Consider the following 26,470-nt stretch of genomic DNA (forward strand, 5'->3'; position numbering starts at 1 on the left):
CGCTGCGGGGGATGCGGGAGCCGGTGCTATGCGGCAGAGGGGCTGCTCCGTGCGAGGAGAGCCGCGGAGGACGGTGCTGGTCAGGTACTGGCTCGGCTGGCGGCATCCTTACACCCAGGGCCGGCTTTAGGCCAATTCAACCAATTCCCCTGAATTGGGCCCCGCGCCTAAGAGGGCCCAAGCCCTGGCACAGCATACCGGCAAAAGCCAGTGCGCCGTACCAGGGTGGCCCAGCTTCCCCGGGGGTAATTTAAAGGGCCTGGGGCTCCCAGCATGGGCTGGAGCCACAGGCCCTTTAAATTGCCACCAGAGCCCCACTGCTGGAGCCCTGGGGTAGGGCTGCAGGGCTCTGGGGGCTGTTTAAAAAGTCCGGGCCTCCCATTGCTTCTACCGCCCTGGCCCTCTAAATAGCCGCCGGAGCCCCACCACCACTACTCCAGGGCTCCGGCGGCTATTTAAAGGGCCAGGGCGGTAGAAGCAGGGGAGCCCCGGGCCCTTTAAATAGCCCCCAGAGCCCTGGGATTGCAGGGAGGCTCTGGGGCCTATTTAAAGGGCTGGGGCTCCAGCTGCCTCTGCTGTACCCCCTGCACAGCCCGCAGCCAGCCCATCTCCAGCCAGCCCTGCCTGCACCCCCTGCCCTGCCTGCAGCCAGCCCTGCACCCCCTGCCCACAGCCAGTCCCTGCTGCACTCCCTGCCTTGCCTCCAGCCAACCCCTGCCACACACCCCTGCGGCCCTGCCCAAAGCCAGCCAGCCCCCCACACATCCCTGCCCGCACCAGCCCCGCACCCCCTGCCCTGCCCTCAGCCAGCCCCTGCTACACCCACTGCCCGCAGGCAGCTCCTGTCTCCAGCCAGCCCCGCACCCCCCGCCTGAAGCCAGCCAGTCCTGCACTCCTCTGTCTCCAGCTCTGCCAACCCATGCTGCCCCCCCCCCGCTGCCCTGCCTAAAGCCAGCCAGCCCACCCCACACACCCCTGTCTCCAGCCAGCCCCGCACCCCTTGCCCTGCCTGTAGCCAGACCCTACCTCGCCTCCAGCTGCTAGCCCCATGTCCACTGATGCCCTGCAGTCCCAGGGCAGTAACCCTGCACGCCTGCTTCAATGAGGGGGGCAGGGAGCAGCTGGGACCCACACATGTGCACACCGGGTGACCAGACAGCAAGTGTGAAAAATCGGAATGGGGTGGGGGGTAATAGGCGCCTATATAAGAAAAAGATCCCAAAATCGGGACTGTCCCTATAAAATCGGGACATCTGGTCACCCTAGCACACACCCAGGGAGTGGAGGGGATCCACACATGTGAAACGGAGCTCATTAATAACTGATCAACAGCATATATGATGCAATGTACATAATATATAATTTTATTATTTATATAGTTATGGAAAGTAAATAATACATGGAAGAAATGAAAGGCTTTTTTTTACGTTTTTTTTGGAGCCCCACCAAAAATGTTCGAATTGGGCCCCACACTTCCTAAAGCCAGTCCTGTTTACACCCGGCTAGGCGCCCTCGTAGTCCCGCTCGCTGCCCCCTTCCTGTGGGGCTCTTCCTCCGCCCTCAACAGCTGCCTGCTGGTTCGCCCCTGCAGAGTGGGCGCTGGTGACTGCAGCAGTCATGGACCAGTAGCCCGAGGAAGGTATGTGAGCACCTTTAACCCTAGAGACAATTTAGTCCTAGACAGGTTTCAGAGTAGCAGCCATGTTAGTCTGTACCCGCAAAAAGAACAGGAGTACTTGTGGCACCTTAGAGACTAACAAATTTATTTGAGCATTAGTCCTAGACAGTTTTTTGAAGTGCTTATATACAAATGGTAGAAGTCTAAATAATACGATGTGTGAACTTGAGTGCCTGGTATTAAATGATGTAATAGGCATTGCAGAAACTTGGTGGAATGAGGATAATCAATGGGACACAGGAATACCAGGGTACAAAATATATCAGAAGGACAGAACAAGGCAGGCGGGCGGGAGGGTGGCGCTGTATGTGTAAGAAAGAGTAGAGTCAAGTGAAAATCTTAGTTGAACCAAACTCCTCCATAGAATCTCTATGGATAGTATTTCCATGTTCGAATAAGAAGAATATAGCAGTAGGGATATAGTACCAACTACCTGGCCAGGATGGTGATAGACTGCAAAATGCTCAGAAAGATCAGAGAGGCTGTAAAAGTAAACTCAATAATGAGGGGGATTTCAACTGTCCCCATATTGACTGGGTACATATCACCTCAGGATGAGATACAGAGATACAGTTTCTTGACATCTTAAATGACTGTTTCTTGGAGCAGCTAGTCCTGGAACCCACAAGAGGAGAGGCAATTCTTGACTTAGTCCTAATTGGAGCTACAGGATCTGGACCAAGAGGTGAATTTAGCTGAACCACTTGGTAATAGTGACCATAATATAATTAAATTTAACATCCCTGTGGGGATGACACCACAGCAGTCCAGCATGGTAGCATTTAATTTCAGAAAGGGGAACTATACAAAATGAGGAAGTTAGTTAAACAGAAATTAAAAAGTACAGTGCCAAAAGTGAAATAACTGTAAGTTGCAAGGAAACTTTTGGAAGACCGCATAATAGAGGCCCAGATGTGCCTACCTTTAAGATGCAATACAGGCACAGTATGGTACTTCCTTTTTTTATTTTTTTGGTCTCTGCTCCTGCCTGATTGATTACTTTCAGTTTCACATGTCCGGTTGACCAGTTAGTCCATAACTCTGGTGTTTGTATCTTTGAGGTTCTACTGTATTTAGATTTTTCAGAAAGCCTTTAATAAGGTCCTTCACCAAAGGTTCTTAAGCAAAGTACAAAGTTAGTGGGATAAGAAGGAAGGTCCTCTCATGGATCAGTAACTGGTTAAAAGATAGGAAACAGGGTAGGAATAATGGCCAGTTTTTAGAATAGAGAGAGGTGAATAGTGGTGTGCACTCCAAGGGTCTGTACTGGGACCAGTACTGTTCAACATATTCATAAATGATTTGGAAAAGGGGATAAACAGTGAGGTGGCAAAATTTGCAGATGAAACAAAACTACTCAAGATAGTTAAGCCCAAACCAGACTGCGAAGAATTACAAAAGGATCTCACAAAACTGGGTGACTGGGCAACAAAATGGCAGATGATATTAAATGTTGCTAAATGCAAAGTAATGCACATTGGAAAGCATAATCCCAACTATACATATAAAATGATGGGGTCTAAATTAGCTGATACCATTCAAGAAAGAGAACTTTTTCTGAAAACATCCACTCAATGTGCAGTGGCAGTCAAAAAAGCAAACATAATGTTGGGAATTGTTAGGAAAGGGATAGATAATAAGACAGAAAATATATTCCCCTCTATATAAATCCATGGTACTCCCACATCTTGACTACTATGTGCAGATGTGGTCGTCCCATCTCAAAAAAGATATATTGGAATTGGAAAAAGTACAGAAAAGGAAAACAAAAATGATTAGGGGTATGAAACAGCTTCCCTATAAATAGAGATTAGTAAAACAGACTTTTCAGCTTGGAAAAGAGACTACTAAGGGAAGTTCTATGAAATCATGACTGGTATAGAGAAAGTAAACAAGGAACTGTTATTTACTCCTCATAACACAAGAACTAAGGGTCACCAAATGAAATTAATAGGCAGCAGGTTTAAAACAAACAAAAGGAAGTATTTGTTCACACAGTGCAGTTAACCTGTGGAACTCTTTGCCAAAGGATGGTGTGAAAGCAAAGGCAATAATGGGGTTCAAAAAAGAACAAGATAAATTCTTGGAGGATACATCAGTGGCTATTAGCCAGGATTGGCAGGGATAGTGTCCTTAGTCTCTGTTTCCCAGAAGCTGGGAATGGGTGACGGGGGATGGATCACTTGATGATTACCTGTTCTGTTTATTCCCTCTGAAGAACCTGGTATTAGCCACTGTCGGAAGACAGGATATTGGGCTAAATGGACTTGTGGTCTGACCCAGTATAGCCATTCTTATGTTAGAGAAGTGCCAGTGTTAATCAGATTTATTGTAAATGGAGGTCAAACCATTTCTTGAGCAGACATTGAGGGTATCAGTAATGTGAGCAGTTTATGAAAACAAGCATCTCATTCCCATCTTGTTTGCATTTCTGTTTATTTTACAACATATCATTCACACAAAGAAAACAAGATACTGATCTAAACATGTCTAACAATTAAAAAAGTAAACATTTCTTGTGATGATGTACATTAAATTACACTTTTAATAACAAGTGTTACATTTATATTTTTATATAATACATGGATTGGTTATACAGTGACTGATTGGCAGTATAAAAATGTTCCCAAATCATAAGTCTAACACAACAAAGCCCCTGTATCTCCCTAGTCCACTAGCACTGTATTTCTCTTTATAATTAGGGATGGACCCAAATCAAGACTGTGCAGCTGAATAACCCCAACAGGTGGGGAACCCTCACTCTGGATCCAAGCTTTGCAGCTGATGCCTGTTTCAAGAGGCTGAATAAAACCCCTGGAACTGAACCCCCTTTAAACTTTGGAAAACTATGGATCTGGATAGGGCCCATCTCTGCTTGCTCTTGACATCATTGCATTTTCTACTTAAACTATAAAGAAGATTCTCTCCAGAGTTCCAAGAGAAGGTGATGGTTCTAAGTGAAATAGCTCCCAATACAATTCTTGAAAACCTCATCCACATTAGTTTCCTCCAGAGGATGGTTGAAAGGAGAGAATCAGGCAGAGGCCAATAACATTTTCTCTTGTTTATATGAATTGGTAGTAGATCCATGTATTATATAAAATACAAAAATAAGAGAAACTGAAAGGAAATTAGTACAGCCCAGGATTCTGGTGGTTATCAAATCACATGAGTGAAATTTGTGACACTAGACCCTTCTGATGTATTTTATCTCCTAATTCAGTTTCCTATATATTATTCTATATATAATATATAGTTTCCAAAGATGCATATATGCTCCTTTACAGGTTAAATAAAAACAAGTCTCACTGAATAAGAAAATAAGGGAAGGAAATAAAGTTCTTATTTTTGAGCCTTATTTTTTCCAGGTAAAAATGGGCATGACATACATTCAATAGCAAACCACTGGGAGTCTGGAAGAAATTGATAGCTCTGTATTCCTGAAGGGCAACCCTGTAAATAGTGAGTAATGGTTGTGAACTGATGTTCTGCAGGCCTCTGAACTAGGAAAGGTAGGGTTGTAATTAGTTCTCGTGTGTAGTGCCCTTAAAAGGTCCATTTTCTAGTTCTCATTATGAATCTCTTTAAAACTGGATGCTTTCTATGTATCATAGCCCAGTTTCAGACGGTGCATTGCTGGGTGTTCAGAAGTCAACTTGCGACATTTTCTATATTGAGTAGTTCAAAGTGAAAGGGATGTAGTGTGTGAGCATTTAGCACTATTTGGATGGAAATGCCTCTTTTTAGTGGGACAGCTCTCCATGGGATGGTTAGTGTAATAAGCAGAAAGGAAGTTTAGAAAAAGGCTATATTTTTAAGAGGAAAATGTACGGTACTACATTACATCTATGGGCATATGCAATGCTATATATCTAGTAAAGCCTGCTATTGAACAACCGACTACTTTACAAGGCATCATCCACTGATGGCTGCTGTGGGTTCAAGAGAACTGTCATTCAGCTCTTAGTTAAAACCACTGCCTCGATCTTCAAAATGTAAAACATGTACTAAAGGCTTCTCTAGGAGATGAAAAATAACATACCATTATATGACAAAGTTCACATGTTCAGTAAGATATTACTCAGTACAGGGATGTCAGAATTCAGCCCTACACACTTCCTAGCGAGAGGTTGTGGCATTAGGAAAACAAGATTTTTCATACTTAATTTGTAAATCATGATACTGTAGCGGCCAGTACAGGCAGTTTTTCTACTCTATTAAAGAGCACTATCACCAAGGCTAGTCAGCATATCACAAACTCAACTTCATGGGTGAAATCCTGGCCCCACTGAAGTCAATGGGAGTTTGGCCATTGTCTTACTGGGGCCAGGATTTCACCCTAGGTGTTTGCCACAAAACCTAAATCCGTAATGTATTTGTCTCTACTTAGATTATAAGAGTCTGCTATGACTAATATACTTTGGTATCAAGGGATGAGTGTCTGCTCTACCTGACTCTCCTTTCTTGTTCTAGTGAACAGAGATACCCCACACCTGCTTTTTGCTTCAAAATAGCTTTTTAATGAAATAAGAGAATAAAACAAAATATGCTAGCATAAAACAGGAAATTCAATGGCTAAACAAAAAGTCCCGCCATACAACTTATAATACAAAAAGATTTTTCTGGTTATCTAAAGATAATTTCGCTATAGCAAATGGGAAGATGTACAATCTAATGAGCAGGGCAGAGGCTGGGATGTGTGTGTCAGCTGGCTATACTGAGTACATGGTTCAGTGCTTTCCTTCTACTGAGGACTGAAGCATATGAACCTTGAGCAGTTTACCTGAATGCAGGCAAGTCGTTAACTTTTCAACATTTTTTTAAAGTGATATGAAGTATGCACTACGGTTTTACATAAATTCAACTTTGATCCACAAAGATATGATTAGTGAATTGATGTACAATGTAATTAATCCAACCTGATTTATCCTATGAAGTGATTCACCCAAATAAAAAACTTCTGCATGAAGTGAAAAAAATTTACTTGTTCTTTCTGCATTGTGCACCTCAGTGAGGCACTAGTATCCACAAGATTAATAACGGCACCAAAATATATATTTTACAGAGAATTGTTTCTTTGTGAAATTAAGGCCATATTTCAGAATTACTTGTTCTGAATGGAAGTAAAAATAAAAATCCCCAATAATGCTTGCTCCTTACATATGGACGGACACAAGTTACCTTTAGTACAACTGTTGGAACTGGGCATGCATTTTGATATTGAATTAAAAAAAAAAATACTTCCACACTTTGAGTTATGTTAACTGTTTCAGTGCTGTTTGAACAGATACATATTAGCTTCAGTGAGACTTTTAATTCAGGAAGTTTCCCATTGAAAAAAAAAATCTATGCAAACATCAGCCTTTGCCACATACAGTATATCAGCCAACGCTGAAGGTGCACATTTCCATCATGTACCCGGTTCTGTCTTTTACCACTGAAAGGGCCAACTAAAACCCATTTTTTTTAATCCTTATGACAATGTTAGGTTATTTGTATATACAGCCAGGAAGTTGGATTTTACCTCCTATCTTGTAACCCTACAATCTTGTTAGCTTTCCATGTTATTGAATGTCACTGTCATTACAGTCAGGAAAGTGATTTTATTTGTTCTTTCACTGATTCCAAACAAGATTTACAGTTTTTAAAGTCAAATGTTATTCATTCTTCTACTTAGAGGTGATAGACACTCAACCTGGGATGGTGGGGGAGGAGGTAGGAAATCAAGCCTCTTGGATCATTACCAGGAGTGAAGATTCTGTCATCAGTACTTGACTGATAATTTTATTGCTATCATGTGAAGGCAAAATAGACTCCAATTTCCTCTCCAATAACTGTAAGGGCTCAGCATAGCTTACAGGTAGCAAACATTTTTGTGAGTGGAGACATACCAAAAAGTGCCATTAAATTCACTTTTCTGTTTATACTGCATTGAAGACCTTGTTTGGAAAACAGTATAAATCAATCTGTAGGCATGATTTAAATTAAAGGATTGGAATTTAAATGAGAAATTTGGACAAAACTGGTGGTTTGATACCAGTAACAATGTTGGCTGTGAGCACAGTACTCCAAGTACTACAATAATGTATTTAATTGTATACAATTGTCACCTCCAGTTTATTACATAACTTAGTTCAAGTTCGTTAATTTACTTGCCAGTGACATCTCAATGCTGAAATTAGTAATTCCACTGGATAGGAACACTGGTCTTTATTCAGATAAATATTAATAGCACTAAGCTGATTATGAAAAGTATGCCAAAATTCGGTTTCATTTGAAGAACCCTCTTATTTCGGTTCCACTCTGTAACAACATCTAGACAAAACACTGTTCTTCCAGGTAAGTTTATAAACCATTCTAACAAGAGGAACTTAACTCTTTATTCAGCTCTGTTCTTAGAAAAAAGAACCTACATCACCAAATTGCAGGCCTTTTGCTGCCTAAGGATAGTGACTACATTTTGATCTCTATTTCAAACAGCTGACTGCTCTTCAAAATGTCTCATTTGGCACAGGGTAAATGTTAAACTTGTACTACATGTAAAAATCTTCTGAAAATATGCTTGAAAATGAAGCAGGATGTGAGTATCAAACTTTATTGTACAGAGCTGATAAGATATTACATTACTTAAAGTTAAAATCAAAACAGGGCTAATGTCCCTGGAACATTTTATAACATGGGGAAACTTAATGCACAACTAACCTCTTGTCCAGCAACAATATTTATCTGTGAGACCTTCTTATAGACATGTTAAATATAATTTAAAAATATTTCCATCAGTTTAAGCAATAGTTTAATTTTTCATGAAATAAGTATTTCTATAAACATTTATGTTCAATCAAAAAAATGTCACAACTGCTTTTGCACTTCTTTAACTTAGAGATATAAAACAAGACAATCCTGTTTCCAGACAGACTCAGGAATAATCATCAGAAAAGTTTACCTCATGAGTAAAGTCTATTATCTTGCATTTTTAATATTTTGTCCTTTAAAAAAAGATACAGCAACTTAGGGTTCCCTAATAAAGTGTCAAAAGCAAATAAACTTTTCAATGGTGTTTGTTTCTCCTGTGCAAAGAGAGTTTTTTGATTTGACGCTTCCAGTTTTGTGCCAAGACCAATGCTTAAACCTTGGCCCAATGTTTCATGTGAAAATATTTCTACCAACTACGCTGAAAAAAAGATACCACGCTTTTATTGCACAGGGGTAATAGATAGAATGTCAAAACTAAGCAAGGTTTCAAAACTACTTATTTCCCCTCCCTCCCCCCCCCCCCCCCCCCCCAAAAAAAAAAAAGTAATATAGCCTTCCCTTTGTTCTAATGGAGGGAATCATTTCTCCAGTTCTGAAAATAAAACAGAATAAGAAGGGAACTAGAAGATTTCACTTTAAATTCCAGTTCAGGTGCGACACACAAGAATTAAACAGTGCTGCCACTCAGCATCTGGAAGACCTGCGCTCCTTGAATTTGTGCAGGAAACTAATTGCCAAAATCAAACACACAGAATATTTGCAGGGAAGACTATAAACACTTGTGCTATGCCAGAGAGAGCACAAGACTATTTTGGCTATGACTTAAGACTTACAATGAATGGGAAATGCTTCTCTGCAGGATGCAAACACCACTGTAAACTTGAGATGATCCCATGGCATGAGTATAAAGCCTGGCATTATACTGTGCTTGCTTTGACAAGATTTATGCTACCCTCCTTCTTTCCCAAAAAGAAAACATCTGTTTTATGCAAGATAAAAATAATTGTAGTTATAATTAGTTCACATACTGAACACTTAGTTCTGAATTATTATTATCCATCTTAACATCTAAGCATATAAAATAAAGTGTAAAAGGATGAAGGTATTAGAACATGGCTTTCAGGAAGGCAGGTGGGAAATAAGTATTCAACATAAAATTGGATTCTTTAAATAACTTCCCTTTGGAAAGGGTCACACCAGAATGAGTAAAGACACTGAAGGATTTCACTTCAACGCCTGCACTCCTGTCTTTTGTCCTTTCCCCAAGAGGAGACCCCCCTGGGGAAATCCTCCAGGGTTTCAGTTGCTTTGTTCTTTGTGCTCTTGTGCCTGGGATCTGGCTGGAACTATGTACTGCTCTCTTTGGGTGGCTGGGATGGTGGAGGCTGCTGTGGTGGCTGTGTGCTCGTGGCCGTTTTGATAGAGTTCAGGGTTTTGCTAAACCAAGAGTTTTTAGCAGCTTGGATTTCATTCATAAGGGTTCCTCTCTGGTGCTCCAGCTCCTAAGGAAGTAGAATAATTGGAGTTGATCAGAAAATCATTGATTACAGAGAGGCATCTTCAAATTCAATCCCTGTAACTCAGTTCTTTCCTTCTACAGTCATGGGGGTGGGGATTGGAGGGGACAGGCAGTAGAACTACAGACGATAGTACTACAAATTAGAGCCCTTTTTCTTTGAAGACTGAAAGGGAAGAGTGAAAAGGAACATCCCAGTTTCCTGGGAATTAACAAAATCAGCTAAGTCCAATTAGATTGGCATAAAATAAACCCTCAGAGGTGATGTGTGGGTGTAGCAATGGTACAGACAAGCATATGCACACAAGATTTAATCCATATGGTGCTTTGATGGCTTGGCAGCTGTGTGTAGAGATGTCTAGAAGTAGAACAATGGTATGAAAGAAAGGGTGTATCTTGAGCTGCCACTGAACCAAGAGAGGAATGGTAGTGTCTGAGAAGTGGGGGGCTGCCTTGCTTGGATGAAACTCCTTGCCAGAGGTACTGATGGATGCCGCAAGGGATACTACTATCCATGATGGAGGTTGTGACTTGTGGTGAGAGCAACTCCACAAGCTTAGCAGAAGAGGAGAGGGTATGTCAAGAACAAAAGGGTAGACAACAGACAATCGTATGCCAGACAGGGCTGGGGTAAGTTAGGGCCACAAATGAGAGCTATTTTTTGGACATAGCACTATGTTACTAAAAGGCTGGATTGTGTTTTATAGTTTCCATCATGTATTGGGAATGGTGTACAGTTACATTTCCCCCCAGCAGATCTACAGGAGGCACCGAGTTTCATACCCTTTCCAGAGCTCCCTACCATGTAGGTTAAACGCGGCCATTGTGCCACCCTTTAAGAGGGTGCAGTATGCATTCTTCTGCAGTTGTCTTAGCCCCCTTTGGCTTGGCTAGCCTTGTAGGGAGTGCAAGGATGATTGTATTCAGCTTCGGTGCAGGAATGAAAGGAAGAGGAGACGCCTTACAATTTGGCTATGTCTACACAGCGTACCTTACAGTGGCACAGCTGTGCCGCTACAGTTATGCCTGTGTAAGGCCTCCTGTGTAGCCACTCTTTGCTGGCAGGACAGAGCTCTGTGTGTGTGTGTGTTTTTTCACACCCCTGACCGACAGAAGTTTTACCAACGGAAGTACCAGTGTAGACATAGCCCTTAGTGTCGCTGCATAAAAGCACAGTAGCATTCTAGCAACATCTACACTACAGAACCAAAGTCAAGGAGACAGTCACATTGCAACTAAATTCCCCATGAGGTAGATAGGGCTTAATACAGTCAGTTTTTTCTGTAGTAGGATACCTGTACATATACCTGAATTTTGCACTTTGCTTCCACAAGCTGCAATTTGGTCTGTGCCAGTTCCAGCTCCATCTCCCTCAGCTGCTTCTTGAGTGCATCCTTCTCATCATCTCTTTCTGTTCCCTGGGTCTCTCTGCTTATAGCAGGCAGCTTCAATGCTCCTTCCTTACTGAAAATCTCACTGCAGTGTTTGCAAGCCATCACTTTACCCTGGGAACAGCCAGAGAATCCATTTTTAGCCATGTTACAGATGTCCTGTTTCCTGGAAGAGCTGCTCTTATGTTAGATTTGCTTTTTGGTGGTAATGGTAGAGCCACTAAGTGTGTGAGATTGTCACATGCAGTCTTACCTCAAATGATTTTAGAAATTCATGAACAGATATAGGCGCATGCACCAGGATAAGAATTCCTAATACTTCAAGCATTTTTTCAACACATCTAGACTTTGGAAGTCACATTTACCCTCTTGTTGTCAAGACTGGTGATATTTTTGCAGTACTGCATTAATGTTAGCATATTTGTTGATAAAGTAGATTGCAGGATTTTTTCTCTGGCTAAACCTGCTGCTTTAAAAAAAGAATACCTTTGATCAAATATTAAGGTTAATATGGCTTTTGGCAAAGGAAATATTACAACCATGTGATATTGCTTAGAAACCCGCTCCCACCCAGGTTTTCCTTACTCGTCACAAGCAAGCACTCCATGCTGGATGCAATGGCTGCTACTTTTCTATTAATACCACCATGTAATAGTGATATTATCTTACAGAATGCTCCTAGTGTCAAGAACACTTGACAACAGCAAGTTCCACATTGGGTTGGCTTGAAGAGGTGCTTACAAATTGACTAACAATTTGTTCCAGTAACTCTTCAGGTATCGAAGTTAAGCTGGCTGGTCTATAATTCCCTGAGTCCTTTTTGTTCCCCTAGTTAAAGATCAGCATTATGTTTGCCTTTCTCCAATCTTCTGGGGCCTCACCTGTCTTTCATAAGTTCTCGAAGATGGTTGCTTCAGCTATTTCCTTACCTACTCTAGAATGAATTTCATCAAGCCCTGCTGACTTGAACACATCTAATTTATCTAAATATTCTTTAAACTTTTCTTTCCCTATTTTGGCTTGCATTCCTTCCTTCTTGTTGTTGTTAATATTGGGTTGAATATCTGGTCATCATTAACAATAGCCAGTGTTTGCTAATGTAATCCTGCTGACTTTGCTCTCAGACCACTTAGCAGGAGTAAACAAGCAAAAAAATGTACTGAAATACTTTAAGAAACTAGATGAATGTCAGTCAGTCTTTATTTTCGTGAAACTGTAATTTTAGAACAGTAAGTAGAGTGCCTGGCATTCTCAGTTCAGAAATGTCTTTTTTTGTCTAAGAGGGAAGATATGTACACCTCTACCTTGATATAAAGCTGTTCTTGGGAACCAAAAAATCTTACCGCGTTATAGGTAAAACTGCGTTATATTGAACTTGCTTTGATCCACCGGAGTGCACAGCCCCGCCCTCCCGGAGCACTGCTTTACCGCGTTATAGCCGAATTTGTGTTATATCGGGTAGCACTATATCGAGGTAGCGGTGTATGTTGCTAAACTGCCAACTACTTGTAAAGCATGTGTAAACCCTTGGTTTAATGTTTCAGAAATAGTAGGCAGTAAAATTTATAATCCTAGCAAAAGACAGACATTTGCCATTGGATAGCAACAGATTATATACTTCAGAAAGTTTGAGAACTACAGAAACAGAGGGAGGGATTCCTTGTATGTTGCTGTGGCAGCATATAGGTGCTGTGAAGTCCCTTACTGGGGAAAATTCCCCTAGTGAGGAGACTATGTAGGACAACCAGAGACAGCTCTATGCAGATCTCACAAGGCCTTGGTGTTCAGGACAGGAGGGGGATGGAAAGTCTGGGGCAGACCAGGCCAGTCCACCATAATTAAGAGCAGCTCCCTGGCCTGCCCAGAATCCATCAGGTCCAAAGCAACCTTTGCTCTCTCTGTCCCGGGCTGTGCCTGTGTGCACTGTGCAAAATAGAGATGCAGTTCAAAAGCTCCCCCAAAGGGCTCCCTTTCTCATCTTATTAGAACTTATAAAGACTTATCCCTCCATGCTTCCTGCCAAATTCATACATTTCTGCGGGGAAAAATATAGGGACTCTGTGCACTCCAGTTTGGAAGCTCCAGCATACCTGATATCCAAAACAGTATGGTGAAGGGACATGTATTCTACAATTGTTTCCATCCTGTGAAACATCTGAGAGGGTATTTTAGACCATCTTCCTGGCTCACAAGGCTGCTACTATATGGCTGCAGTTCAAATCCTTTCAGTATCTTACTGCCAGGATCTATGAATATTTGAGTTAATGACACTTCACATACAGAGGCCTCATTCTCACCTTCACAACCTCCAGTTCCTCCTTACTTGCTGTCTGTTGTTTCTCGAGCCTGGTACTCAGCTGGGAACAAATCTGGAAGAGAGAAAACAACCCCTTTGATAAAGTTTATAAAAAAAAAAATCTTGTAGTACAATTCAGCAGTATTTTATTACAGCGTCACCGAAGTCATACACAGTTATTTCCTCAGAATGAATCTATTAGTGGTAGCAAGGCTGACAAAAAAGGTCTAAATGGTAGTATTCAAGATGCAACTTTAACACTGAGATTGATTTGACTAATTTCATGGAGAGCTGGCCTACATCCTTAGCCAGGAGCAGGGCAAAAGAGGCAGTTGCACTTAGTAGGTTGGGAATGGCTTGATAAGGGGGTGTTCTTCTCTACAGCAGTGGTCTCCAAACTTTTTTGATTGCGCACCCCTATCAGTAAAAATTTTTTGAGCATGCACCCCCCGCCGCGCCGGCTCTACCATTTTTGCCAAAGCAAAAAAAAAAAAGGGCGGCTCGGACTCCCACCCGAACTGACGAAGCAAAAAAAAAAAAGAAAAGCGCTCCTGCCGCACACCCCAAGGATCCTCTTGTGCACCCCAGTTTGAAGACCACTGCTCTACAGAAAGTGGCAGATTCCACTTGGACAACTCCAGAAAAAACATAACTGTCTACAATTCATGCTCTCAGAAAGCCTGAAATGAGACATGCCCTGGTCAAAAGTACTGGGACTAGAATGCTGAACAGCCAGCTTGCCTGAGATGGGGAGTAGGAAGACGTTAAAAACAGTTTACAAATAACTATATGAAACAGGAGTTTCTCTATAAATGTTACTTGTTTATATTCCGCAATAATGGCAGTGGTTTTCTTTATTTCAGATTCCGCCTTCTCTAGTTGTTTCCTGAAGATTTCCTTCAGCTGGAAAGTTCAAGGAGAGAAATCATATTAGTGGGTGGGCTTTGAGGAATTTTCCAACATGTGAGTGATGACATCACTCTTGAACATACTTTGCATCTATAATTACGGTATAGCTCTTTATTACCAATTCCCACTACTTGATAAAGCCTGGCATTCAAAAGCCTTGTTATAGCCTCTGTTTTACTCAATGTGCAGTTATCTTTTAGTAGTAGTATGACTGTATTCTCAGCAATATGAACAGCCATTTAAAAACGGGGACATATACTGCATATCTTTGGTTGGGAAATTCTGCTCTAGAGTATGGGGACCATCTTTGATTATGACTGAATACAAACAAGCCCACTACACTGCCAAATGTTGTTTAGTGTTTGGGTTCCCCAGATCCATACTCAAATATAATTTTTTCCTGGGTGAAAGGGAAGGAGGAGCATGCCAGGATTATCACAATGACCTCTCCAGCCCAAATGGCTCAGAATTGCAGTATTGACCAGTGCATTAAAATACCATTAAATCCCATCTTGCCATTCAACACCATAAAGAACACAGACCTTTCAACAGAAGTGAAGGTTTCTCTTGCCAGAGGTGGTAAAGCTCTAGCGACACATGGAGAGAGCCTGGGACTCTCCAGTTCAGAGAAACAGAACTATGAAGGATTTTTTTTTGGGGGGGGGGGGGGGGGGGGGGGAGGGGGGGAGGGGGGAAGAGACCGATAACCTTTTGTTAATGCAATGAAACAAATAAGTCTCATTGCTCCAGCTTCTGCTTACAGACAGGTAGCAAAGAAATCCTCAAGGATGATGAGAGGGGTTTTTGCTATTGAAACACACTTATATGTAGGTCATTGTTCAGGATTTAAAATAGCTAAACGTTTAAAAAAAAATTTGTAAACCAGTATCAGGTGAGACCCAGTTGGGAAAAATATCATTTCCATTCTGTCCTTGGGCTTAGGGCCTGGAAGCACTTAACAGCTCATAGCTTTAACTTGCTGATCCAGTATGGCAAATTCTATGTAACAGCCATGCCTCCAGCTACTTTTGTAGGTTCTGAAGAGGGTCTGATTAGGCCTCCGTGGCTGTGGGTGTTTTACATAGTGGCAGTAAAAAGGATGTTGGGAGACCGGATTAAAGTTGGAAAACGGGACCCTCAGAGCTCCAGTAAGAACACAAAAGATGCTCAGAAATAGAGAATATTAATTTTTTTCTCTTTATGTGGATTTTTTATTTTCACTCTGACTTAAAGAATGAATGTTTTGAGGGGCACAAACAAATGTTTGATACTCCCTCAAATTCTTGTGGTTTGTGTGTTTGGTTAGGTGGAAACGCTTAAACAAGTCTTACCTGGGCAGTTTCTTCTTCTTGCTTCCGCTTTTCGTCCTCAGTCTCCACTAGTTTCTGTTTAGTCAGGAGAAGCTCCTTGTTCAGAACATCTGCCTTATCTTCAGCCTGACAATCAGAAGGGATGAGCTAAAAAAACTTGATGCAACTCTTCCTCCTATGTTCTCCCATGCTCCCTTTTTGCAGGAGAAGCATGTTTTTTTTTTTCTAGTAACTACTTGCTTGGTTATTGCATTATGTTTCAGCTGCTGTGCAAAGGCCACATGAGTATTTGATACTCTAACAGAGAATGTGCTGGGCCATATTAAGAGCAATTAAGGATCCTGGTCATGTGTGAGACTCCTGGCTTATATTAGGAGATGTGTAACTCTGATGTAAATAAAAGGAAGACTATGTATCAGAAGGGAGGCAGAATGGTATAGTGGGCTAGGTTCTCAACCAAGCTCCTGTGTGACCTGAGGCAAGTGGCTTGATCTTTCTGTGCTTTGGTTACCACATCTGTAAAATGGGGAAGATACCTATATCACAGGAGAGTTGAGAGTTTGTGTGGCACTTTACACTTTTCAATACTTAGCGTGCAGGCCAATATAAGAGGCAGAAGAGCATTATCTACCATTGTAAAAACACTGCAAAAATATTTTCTGGAGAAGCCAGATAATACATGTTGGTCAGGATGTGTGAATTTGCTCCCCCATTTGAAGAGGTAGGCATGACAATGAGATGTTCAAGAGTACCAGAAGTGTCTTGGTATGGTGGGGGTACCTTGCTGGCCTAACTGATTACAATGAAAAAGAGGTTTTGTCAGTGTTAAGTATACTCACTGGCTAGCTAACTTCCCCATTTCATGGATAAATATTGCATCGCAGAACTCACTCTGTTTGATAAGCAGGTTGATGGAACAGGCAATGGTTATAGCCAGAAAATAACTCACTGGCTGCAAAATCATGGGAAAAAGCACTGCAAAATGATTGATTACCTAATGCAGACATTGTGCTTGTGACCTGCACCATGTTTTCCCACCATCACTGGCACTATGGCTTGCTTCTTTGCCATGCTGCCATTGGTTATTAGTAGAGGATGGGTGAAATCCTGGCTCCACTGAAGTCAATGGGAGTTTTGCCCGTGACTTCAGTGGGGCCAGGATGTTACTCAAGCTGCTTTGAGACAGGAAGAATATCCCTACTTTTAGGCTTTACATCTACAAGAATAACCAAGATGCAGTGGGGAACCCCCAGGATTTCCCCACACCCCCTGAACACTAACTCATCTCACTGTGTTTGGGGGAGGGGGAAATCCTGTGTGTGTGTGGGGGGAGATGAAGCAAGTCTTTTAGCAAGGATATGAATAAGAGGAAGGTGGGAGGATCAGTAGGTCATTCCACATATAGTGGCAGTATGGAAGGGGGCACAAAGAAGAGAATAGTGAAAGGAAGGGGATAGTGATGCTAGCATCTGATGGAGCAAAGGATGTAGGGGGACCTGCCACCTTTAAAAAGAAAAAAACCAAAAACCTCTTTTAGATCCTAGACCAGTAACATAATACATGGTTCAACATAACCATTAAAAACACCTGGAAGAACTATCTGAATATCAGTTCTTCTTTCTGTTTGCTCAGTCCCAGGTCCTCATCTCCCTAGCACCATTATAAGTGTCATTAACTCTTGTGGGGAAGGAAAACAGCAGTTGCACATAGAGAGGCAAAGCTATTGCCCCAGCAGGGGTGAACTGCAGGTAACAGAGCCACTTCAATCGCCTACATAGAAGACAGCTAAAACATGAGAGCAGGAATGGGCAGAAAATAAGTAGCTGTGGAGCTAGCAAGTGTTACAATTTGGCATGTATTTCAACTGCTGCTGGGGAGAATACATCTCCTAGCATCCCACAAGGTTTTATCGTCTACTCGTAACCTCCAGAGACATTGCCCTTATCCTTTGCCTCTTGTGCATCTCCCCCCCCCCAGCATGGCTCAGTCTCTTAGTTATAACTGAGCCCAAAACAGCAGACACTGACTTTCAAGACGTAGAGTAACTGCAGGGTTGTGGCATGGACTGTATTTCTTTATGTAAGTTGGGAACAGTCAAAGCACAGTCATGTACAGCTGGATTCAGATACTCTTACTCATACTGAGGAGCACCTTGCCCCACAACAGCACCTACTGGCTTCAGTTTGAGTAAGATGCTATTCACTGAAATAAGAGTGCAGAATCTGTCCTGTTTATTATTTAATACAGTAATAATTACTAACAGTTCACCTCTAAAGAATGTAGCAGAATACACTGTGAAGCTCTGAAGTGCACTGCATTATTGCAAAGAGATAGACAACACCCCAGTTGTGTGTATAACCTTCCCAAAGTCAACCTAATCATGTGAACAGCTCCCCCAGCACTTGTCGTCTGTGCCAAAGCTTAGGTTTTGTAGGAAGCAGATTACTGATGGAAATACTAAACATCTGAACATTTGCTGCTAGCACCCCTCAGCTTTCTTGGGAGTGCTGTCTGCTACCTTGGTAACTAGAGCTAGGATTAGATGGTTTTGGAAGAGTAGTGGAATGTGTGAGGTGAGAGACGTACTGGATGACATTATAGCAAATTAAAGTTTTGGAGAGTATGGCATACATTTTTCAAGTTAGTAGCTATATTCTGATATTTGCATGAGAGATTATGGCCTACATTTTCCAAAACAGACTGCAATAGCACAGGTAATTTGGTGTCCACTGGTGCCAATATTTGTGCCTACAACTGCATCCATTAGATACTTAACTTCTTGACTGCAGTTACAATTCAGGTAGTTAGGCATCTCAATGGGAGCAGATAAAGGCACTAATAATAATGCCTTCAATGTTGCACTCATACAATTGTGAATGCAAAATGCTGCCATTGCCCTCCCCACCACCTAACTTTAGGAGTTCAGGCTCAGGCCTGGCCACGAATCAGTGCCTGTGTTACCTGGTCCAAGTCATTTCGGAGGGCTATTTTGCTCGTTACAAGTTCATGGGCAAGGTCATCGTTCTCCTGTTCCAGCCGCATGCTGGCTTCCTGGAGCCTGCGGTTCTCCCTCTGCAGAAAGAGAGGAACAAATAGGAGAATAAGTTAATTCTTATCAATTTTAAAATGAAAGAACAAAGAGACAAGTGAATATTTTGTGGGTGTGTACGAGAATGAGAAACAGTGTAAAAACCAAGAAGGCATGAGTGCACAGTTAAGGCAGGATTGCTGCTGTGGGAAACAACATTGAATTAAGCCAGCAGATGCAGTATCCCATCTGACAGGGCCTGTTTAGAAAAACTGAAACAGTGCTATGGAAATGTAACTTGAAGGGCAGTGATTCCAATTCCATCCCTGTGCTGCTCTTTACAAACATATTTATGTTCAGGCCCAAATGACACACTGATTGTAGGTTTCCCTGAGTTCAAAAGCACCCTTCTTACAACAAAAATACTCTGCTTCTACATGGTGATCATTAAGGAAAATTGGTTAGATAATAAAATCCCACACAAAACACAGTGGTAATGAACAAGAGCCATTTTTAAGAGATGCTCTTAATAGTCTATTCAAGTCCAAAATAGAATCTGTCCTGCCCCAATTTACCAAATATTGATTTCAAATCTTCCATAGGAATATTATGTTCTAAAAATGATGTAGAATCAACTGTCCTTCCTCTGCTGGGTCTCAAAACAGGGCAGCCTAGTAATGAACCTTTCTACAGCTCTGTTGAACTGTTTTCTCCAAAATCTGTGCCAGTAGTTTCTAGTGTGTATTCAAATGACATCTGCCAAGAAAGAGTGCAAATGGGGAGATGGCCTCTCTTTTTGAAATGTATATAGATTCCAGAACAGTGATGCAGATCAACTCAGAAATGAAAAAAATATTCAGTGTATAGAAGACTATGGCCTGATTCTCCCCTGCCTTGCACCTTGTGTAGTCACCTATTCCTGTGCAAAGTGGTTGTAAAACACTACCAAACCAGTGTACATAAATTAGGGGAGAAGGGAGAGAGGAATAACTAATGCATTTTTTATCATTGGAATGATGTTTCTTGTCCAAGGGCTGTAAGGCAGAAACATTTGTTAAAGATGTCTCAGGGTGAGCAGACAGGCTGCCAAACATGCTCTGAGAGTCCCCATCAAGCAGTTGGCTTGAGAAGAATGGGCTAAATATGGGGATCTTAATCAAATGAATTTGCAAAGAGCCGCAGATTTGCTTGCCTGAGCCCTTGCTTAATGGCCACTAGTCTTTCATACCAAAGAAGGGATGGGGGAAATCTATGAGCTATGTAAAATAAAGACAAAATTTCAAGTTTTTATGAAGAACTTCCTTATGACTGAAGAATGGAATTCTCCACTTGATAACATTTTACAAAGACCATCTCTTCACTTGAGGACAGATGTCAATTTTTTCCTTTGAACAAAAATAAAATGAAATATATTACAGCCTCTAAGATAGCAAGATACTACCTCTGTAATAAACTTTCATGAGTTACTCAACCACTACATTGCTTCAAAACAAAGACTCCCTGAACCCACTGCATAAACATATGACTCAGCTTTCTTAATTTTCCTCCTACTCCGCAACTATGTTCCTAACAATCTTAATGGAAGATATGGGTAAGGTATTTCCTCTTTAAATCCCACCAGAGAAGGGTTGCCAACTCTCCAGGATTGCCCTGGAGTCTCCAGGAATTACAGATTAATCTCTAATTAAAGATTAATGTCATGATGAAACCTACAGAGATGCAGTCCTGTTTTTGCTCCAACATCCTCCTGCTGCAAGAATATTTCATATACTTGCCAAAACAAACAAGGAGAACTACTGCTCAAAAAGGATGTTTAAAAAAAGAAAGAAAAAAACCTCTCCTGTTGTTAAACAGCTTCCTCTATGCCAGGAAGTGGAGCCTTTGCAAATACCTAGTCTTCAATGTGACCTTATTGTGCAACAGTGCCTGAAATATTGCACTGCACAGGAAAGTAGATTTGTTTCCTTTTGAAGGCATCATACATTAAACAACTGCTACATGATTACTGAAATGAAAGAACCTTATTATGATTTGCCACAAGTCAAGTAAACATCTTTTAAAGACAAAAACCTCTGCTGAGTTTTTAGTTAAATTACACTGTACTCTGCTATAAATATAAAATTGTTAAAACTAGTTCTTCAGGTAAGGGTAATATGTACTTGGATGTAAAACTAAATTACAATCTTCTATAGAAAGCTATCAAGTGTCTTTACTTCAATACTTTGTTCACATTATCAAAGGATTGCCAATTTCATGAGCAAAGATAGCTGCCTGACAGCAGATATAGCTGAAAAAGAGACCTAATTAACTTAAAACTTCTCACTAGGCAGAAATTACTAACATAGCTGCTGTAATGCTGATTATAGGAATACTGTTTAAAGATAAGGAAAAAATCAGCCGGATTCCTTACAGACCTGCGTGAAATAACCCTGAAAGTTGGTTGGCTTTAACATTCTTTGCTATGCTTTTGCCAGAAGCATCAGTGTCTGCAAAGCAAGCAGCATAAGGTGAGGTTTCAAACGCCTGCTCTGCACTCACAGACAAGTGGGAAAGCAAGCAATGTGGTTGGAAATGCACTATCCTCCTCTTAAATAGGAATCTGCATGGCAAGTTTTAAAATGTTAGATGTGTCCTATTCATTATACCAGCCAACAGCTATTTAGTCTCTGTGATTCTACATATATTTATTTTCTAGCTGAGGATAATTTATCAAATTGCCTTTCCTTTCCCTTGGAACAAGGATGCAAAGTATGATTAGCCTTGACTAGGCTTCTCCAGCCTCTCCCCACACCCTACCAAGGTAGAACTGCCTGCTTTCTCAGGAGCAAGTTCTCAAATCTATTTAAATCCAAATAAACAATTATATTAACAAAAAAGAGGAACATAATAACTAAGCTGTGCCTCTCACAAAAGGAAGTGAGCTACTTTTGCTGACTGTCAAATGTTTTGCAGAGTTTCACATAGCCTCATTTGCAGGGAGAGCAATCTTCAGATTCATTTTAAATGGAGTTTGTTAGCTACAACCAGGCTAACATCAGAACCAGCATTTTGTAACCTCGCATGAGCTGACTAGTCAGACCTGCTAGATGTTCTACAGGTGTAAACAGAGCCTCCCAATCACTCCCTGCCTTGTCTCTAAATACACCGCATTTATAAAAGTTTACTGACTGTATTAAGTATTCCCTTCTTGTTTGTATCACTGTTTCCACAAGCAGTAAAATAAAAGTTGCAGCTTTCCAAATTAGTCTCCTTCCTTTTGTTACAGGAGACAGCTGGTTACATTTGGTTAGTGTCTGGAAAAGGAGGATACTGCATTTCCAATAGAGACAAACACTTACATTACAAACACACACAAATAAACTTACCTCCTGCAAAGTCACAGACCAACTACTGCTTTCAATCATTGGTGTCAACACAGTGAAAACAGGATATCCAGTGAATTTTAAATACCAAACAAAATCATTAGGAAATTAAAAAACAAACAAAAATTCCTGATTTGCTAATCCTACACTGGGATTTTTTCACTTTGTTTTTTTAAAGGTATGGTCTACTCCAGTTTCCACTTATTAAAACAAACATTTGATTTAAAGAAGAAAGCTGATTTGAAACTTGCAGGCAAGTCCCAACTCAGGAAGACTAAAAAGCTAATAAACTCCACCCTCTGCTATCAGGCTAGCATGAAGGATGAATATACATGATTACCAATGATGATGCAAATTTTTTTCACTGCTGCTACTAAAGCTGGGTGTGACTTTTGTCACAAACCTTGCTGAAATCTTAATTTTCACATTTTGTTGTTCCAAAAAGTGGATATTTAAACCTGAAGAGTTTCTTATTGATGGAAATGAAACGACTGATTAGAATTCACATTCCTGGATGGCAGTAGGTTGAAGGCTTCATGAGTCAATCCAAAAAAGCAGTTAATTAGGTTAATTCCAAGATGGTAAAATTGAGAAATGTAAGATGGCTAAAAAGCCACAAAGCTTTAAAGGAACAATTATCCAGGACAAAAGAGGTTTTATGGAAGGCATCACAATGTTTTTCAATGCGCTCTCTGCTACTATGATGAACTCTTGGCTCTGGTTTTAAAGAAACATTCCTTCAACTGTCATAGTGCAGAGTTTGGGGGGTTTTTAAACAAAGAAGAAAACCACTCTAATTGTAATCAAATGTTTCTTCCCCTGCATTCAGGAATGCTAATGCAACAACTAGCACCAAAATAACAATTACTGGAATATTAATTTTTACTTATTGACACTGCAGGCATACAAAAAACTAATACATCTGGATTATACATTAATACAGATTAAAAATTGCTCCTGTATGGCAGTGGAGCCATACAGGTGTAACTGTTCCACTCACAGATCTCATTGCAGGATCAAGGGTATTGTGTGCAAAATTAGGATATCAAAGCAATTTTGGATGTGAACAACTTTTGTTAAGGGTCATATTCTAGCTGTAAAAATTAAAGTGAATATATTTACCTTATTGCAGCAAGATCACACTGTAGGAATAGGAAACTTTCCTAATTTATTTCATGACGGTAAATAGAGCAGTGACATTTAACATTTTTGGTCCTAATCTGCTGTGAGCTCTGTGCGAGCAGACTATTTTGCACACATAGAGCTCCCACTGAAGTCAATGGGATTCTGCACAGGTGCAGGGTCTACCTGTAGGATTCTAGCTTTTGTTTACACAACTGTACATGACATTTTTTTACAGGACCCAAGTTTTCATCACTGATACAGCCTATAAACCCATATTATATGTGAGAAGTTCTCAGAGGCTGGAAAAATCACCCAGAATATGGGGAAAATATTTGTCTGAATTATTTTGGTACTTTTCTTGGACACACAGCTCCCATTTTTTTACTGGCTTCTACTTACAACTTGTGATGTGTTTTAACTAAGAGTCAATTTATTTACTGAAGGATGGCAACTCAGCTGTGTTTCTGTTTTAGTCTATGAAAATGTCAGACGTTATTTTTGTCTGAATGTAAAAACCCAACAGTAAAGTTATTCTGCTGCAGAAATGTGCCTGTATGAATTTAGTTTTCCTAAATGAAATATTTCTAAATTGAGAAGAAAATAAAATAAACCCCAAAGTGAATTTCAGAGCCCTATTTCTGATTTGTGTGTGTGGTGAATGAAATCTGTCACAACTGACTTGCAGAAAATAAGCATGCCCAATAACGAATTCTTGCATCATACTGTACATATAGCATAGTGTCCTACATTGCTTCCACTCAGTCAGTGTATGATCTGGCTAACTGATGATTAATCAGATGATGTAAAAATCCCAATTTTAAATTATCTCAGAATTTACAGATGGTTTGAGGTTGGACAGTTCTTAGAATGTAATAATCATAAATTTACAATTCTGTCCATACCTTATAGGGATATTGTCAGTCAGTTTGGACATGCCACTCTACCATATCTGCTGAAGAATGTCATGTGGATTGTTTATATCTGTTTTAAAAAAATTCTACTGCAGAGAAATTAATCTCCATGTCCACGCTTGTTCCTCTGGAGATCTGCATTGGGGGAGAAGGAATGCTTCCTCAGCAGTCCTTTTCCCCTCACCAGAACACCCAGATGCCCCTCTGTAGGTGTACTGCCCAGAAGGGATTCCCCTGGGTGTTGAGTAAGGTGGGCAGGAAAAGGAGACCAGCCATTCTGTGCATCATCATCACTTGGTGTTCATTGGATTGCTGTGGAATGTGGCTAGGAGTTAATACACCTCAGTGCTGTATAGCTCTCCCAGATCCGCTCCATGACTCCCACTGAGTAGCCACTCATGCCAACAGCAGCATGGTTTCGGCTAGAGCCATGTTGCTAGCAACAGGAAGAGAAGGCCCACTGAACAGACAGCTCCTGGCTCTGTCAGTTTAAGAGGCCCTTTCCTGCGGATCCACATGATCTGTAAAGTTGGGAGGCTTCAACCCCTCCTCACTCCGCAGTCTCCCAAGCCCTGCCCCCCACATGGGAGGGGAGGATAATTCACAAGACAGTTTTATTCTTTAAGAACCGTAATGAGTCTGAGCAAAGTGACATACAACAAGGCTGTCGGTGTACATCTAAATGATCACCCCAAAGTTGCACAGGTAGTGAAACAAACCAAAACACAGACTGAAAACAAGGAAGAGAATCAATGTGCATCTAAAAGATGAACATGCTGCACAGACCCCTGCTCCACAGAGCTCGGAAGAAATCATTAAACAAAAGCCATCCCCACTTCTGAATGGTGAACCGAAAATAATTTTTTTCTGCTAGGAAAACTCAGTCTTTAAGCCACAACCCACATGGAGAGCATCATCCCAATGGGAGCTCCTGGAGGCATCATGCAAGGACAGCCTGGGCCCTTTGACAAGGTGCAGAGTGCTACCCTCCAGTTCTAGGCAGCCTAGCACTGGCAGTGGTGTGAATATAGTCCTTGCACTCCTGAACACAAGGGCTGCAATGGTGTCTTTTAAGGGATGAGCAGGGCTTTGGTTTCTCCCCCTTATACATCCATGCAGGCCTGCAATCATAACTGACTGACCCCTATATGCATAGTCTTCTAATGTTGATTCTCACCATTCTCATCAAGACACACTAATAAAATTAAACATACAAAACTGGAGTTAATACACTTATCATAACATACATGTTCTCCCATTAAGAGAGAGAACCTCTTTCCCATATATGAAACCTATCAGATAAAAAGCTTGAACTAAATGTGGCTATGCTGGTTGTGAGGGATCGTTCTACTAATCAGTGCATCAACAAAAGTTTGACCTGATCCAACCCAGATAAAAGTTACACAAGGAGTTGCACGACTGCAAGCCAGAATCCTGAATTCTAGTCATGCCTCTGACAGTGACTCACTGGGGGTGTGGCCAAGTAAGTCACTTCATCTGTTTCACGATCTGCTAAATGGGAATAATAATCTTGTTCATCCATCTCCCATGAGTGCTGTAAGGTTTAATTAGCTAATATGCTTGCACAGTACTTTGAAGATGAACAGTACCCTACATTTTCTAAGTATTATTGTAGTTCTGTGTTAAAAGTATGAACAAACTGAAGAAAGAAAACAATCCAAATTAACAAGCAGTAAATATGGTTATTTCTAAATAGGGAAATTAACTAGCATTCTCTTGGCCATGAATGCAGTCCTAGTTCTGACAGAAAATCAGATCTATGCTGGATTAGAGTTATGTTAAAAAATGTTAATTTGCAGTTTAGCCTCAGAAATCAAGAAATGCCAGTTACACTTTCAAACACAGTCTTAACTCTGCCTCTTCACGTGTATGCATTATAAGTCTTTCACTACATGACTGTGTACTGTTCCTCAGCATCATACATTGTTTTCTATAACCTTAGATACTGTACACAATTGTAGTATCTTGCAGAACTCTTTACTACTCTATGTATGCCAGACAGAATTCATTTAGAAAGTACATAGAAAATGGCACTTCTATGTTATGTATAATATTGAGTAACACTAAAAAAGTTGCTGGCATATGCTGGCCACATAAGTTCACAGCTAAGTCACCCAATAGGCAGTTCAGTGCCTCATCTCTGAGGAATGCATCTAAGGAAAGCTGAGCT

At 41.0% G+C, this 26,470-nt stretch overlaps 1 protein-coding gene across 13 annotated transcripts in view; it reads right to left on the minus strand.

Annotated features, from left to right (window-relative positions):
* Positions 1 to 8,257: 8,257 nt before the first annotated feature.
* RABGAP1L (RAB GTPase activating protein 1 like) overlaps positions 8,258 to 26,470 on the minus strand; it is a 525,894-nt gene continuing 507,681 nt past the window's right edge. For 10 of the 13 annotated variants that reach the window (XR_010589791.1, XR_010589793.1, XR_010589792.1 and 7 more), the window contains 6 exons: positions 18,815 to 18,925; positions 15,875 to 15,979; positions 14,454 to 14,537; positions 13,636 to 13,707; positions 11,255 to 11,452; positions 8,258 to 9,933 (listed from right to left, as the gene is read on the minus strand). Coding sequence is in view for 10 of the 13 variants with exons in the window: in XM_065554555.1 (XP_065410627.1) it covers positions 9,778 to 9,933; positions 11,255 to 11,452; positions 13,636 to 13,707; positions 14,454 to 14,537; positions 15,875 to 15,979; positions 18,815 to 18,925 (726 nt within the window). In the remaining 3 variants the exon portion in view is untranslated. Of the gene's footprint in view, positions 9,934 to 11,254; positions 11,453 to 13,635; positions 13,708 to 14,453; positions 14,538 to 15,874; positions 15,980 to 18,814; positions 18,926 to 22,246; positions 22,561 to 26,470 lie in introns of those variants that run through there. The other 3 variants (XM_065554561.1, XM_042851242.2, XM_005304229.5) reach the window with 2 other exon arrangements.

This window comes from Chrysemys picta, chromosome 8, assembly GCF_011386835.1.
Source record: "Chrysemys picta bellii isolate R12L10 chromosome 8, ASM1138683v2, whole genome shotgun sequence".
Classification (NCBI taxonomy): Eukaryota; Metazoa; Chordata; order Testudines; family Emydidae; genus Chrysemys; species Chrysemys picta.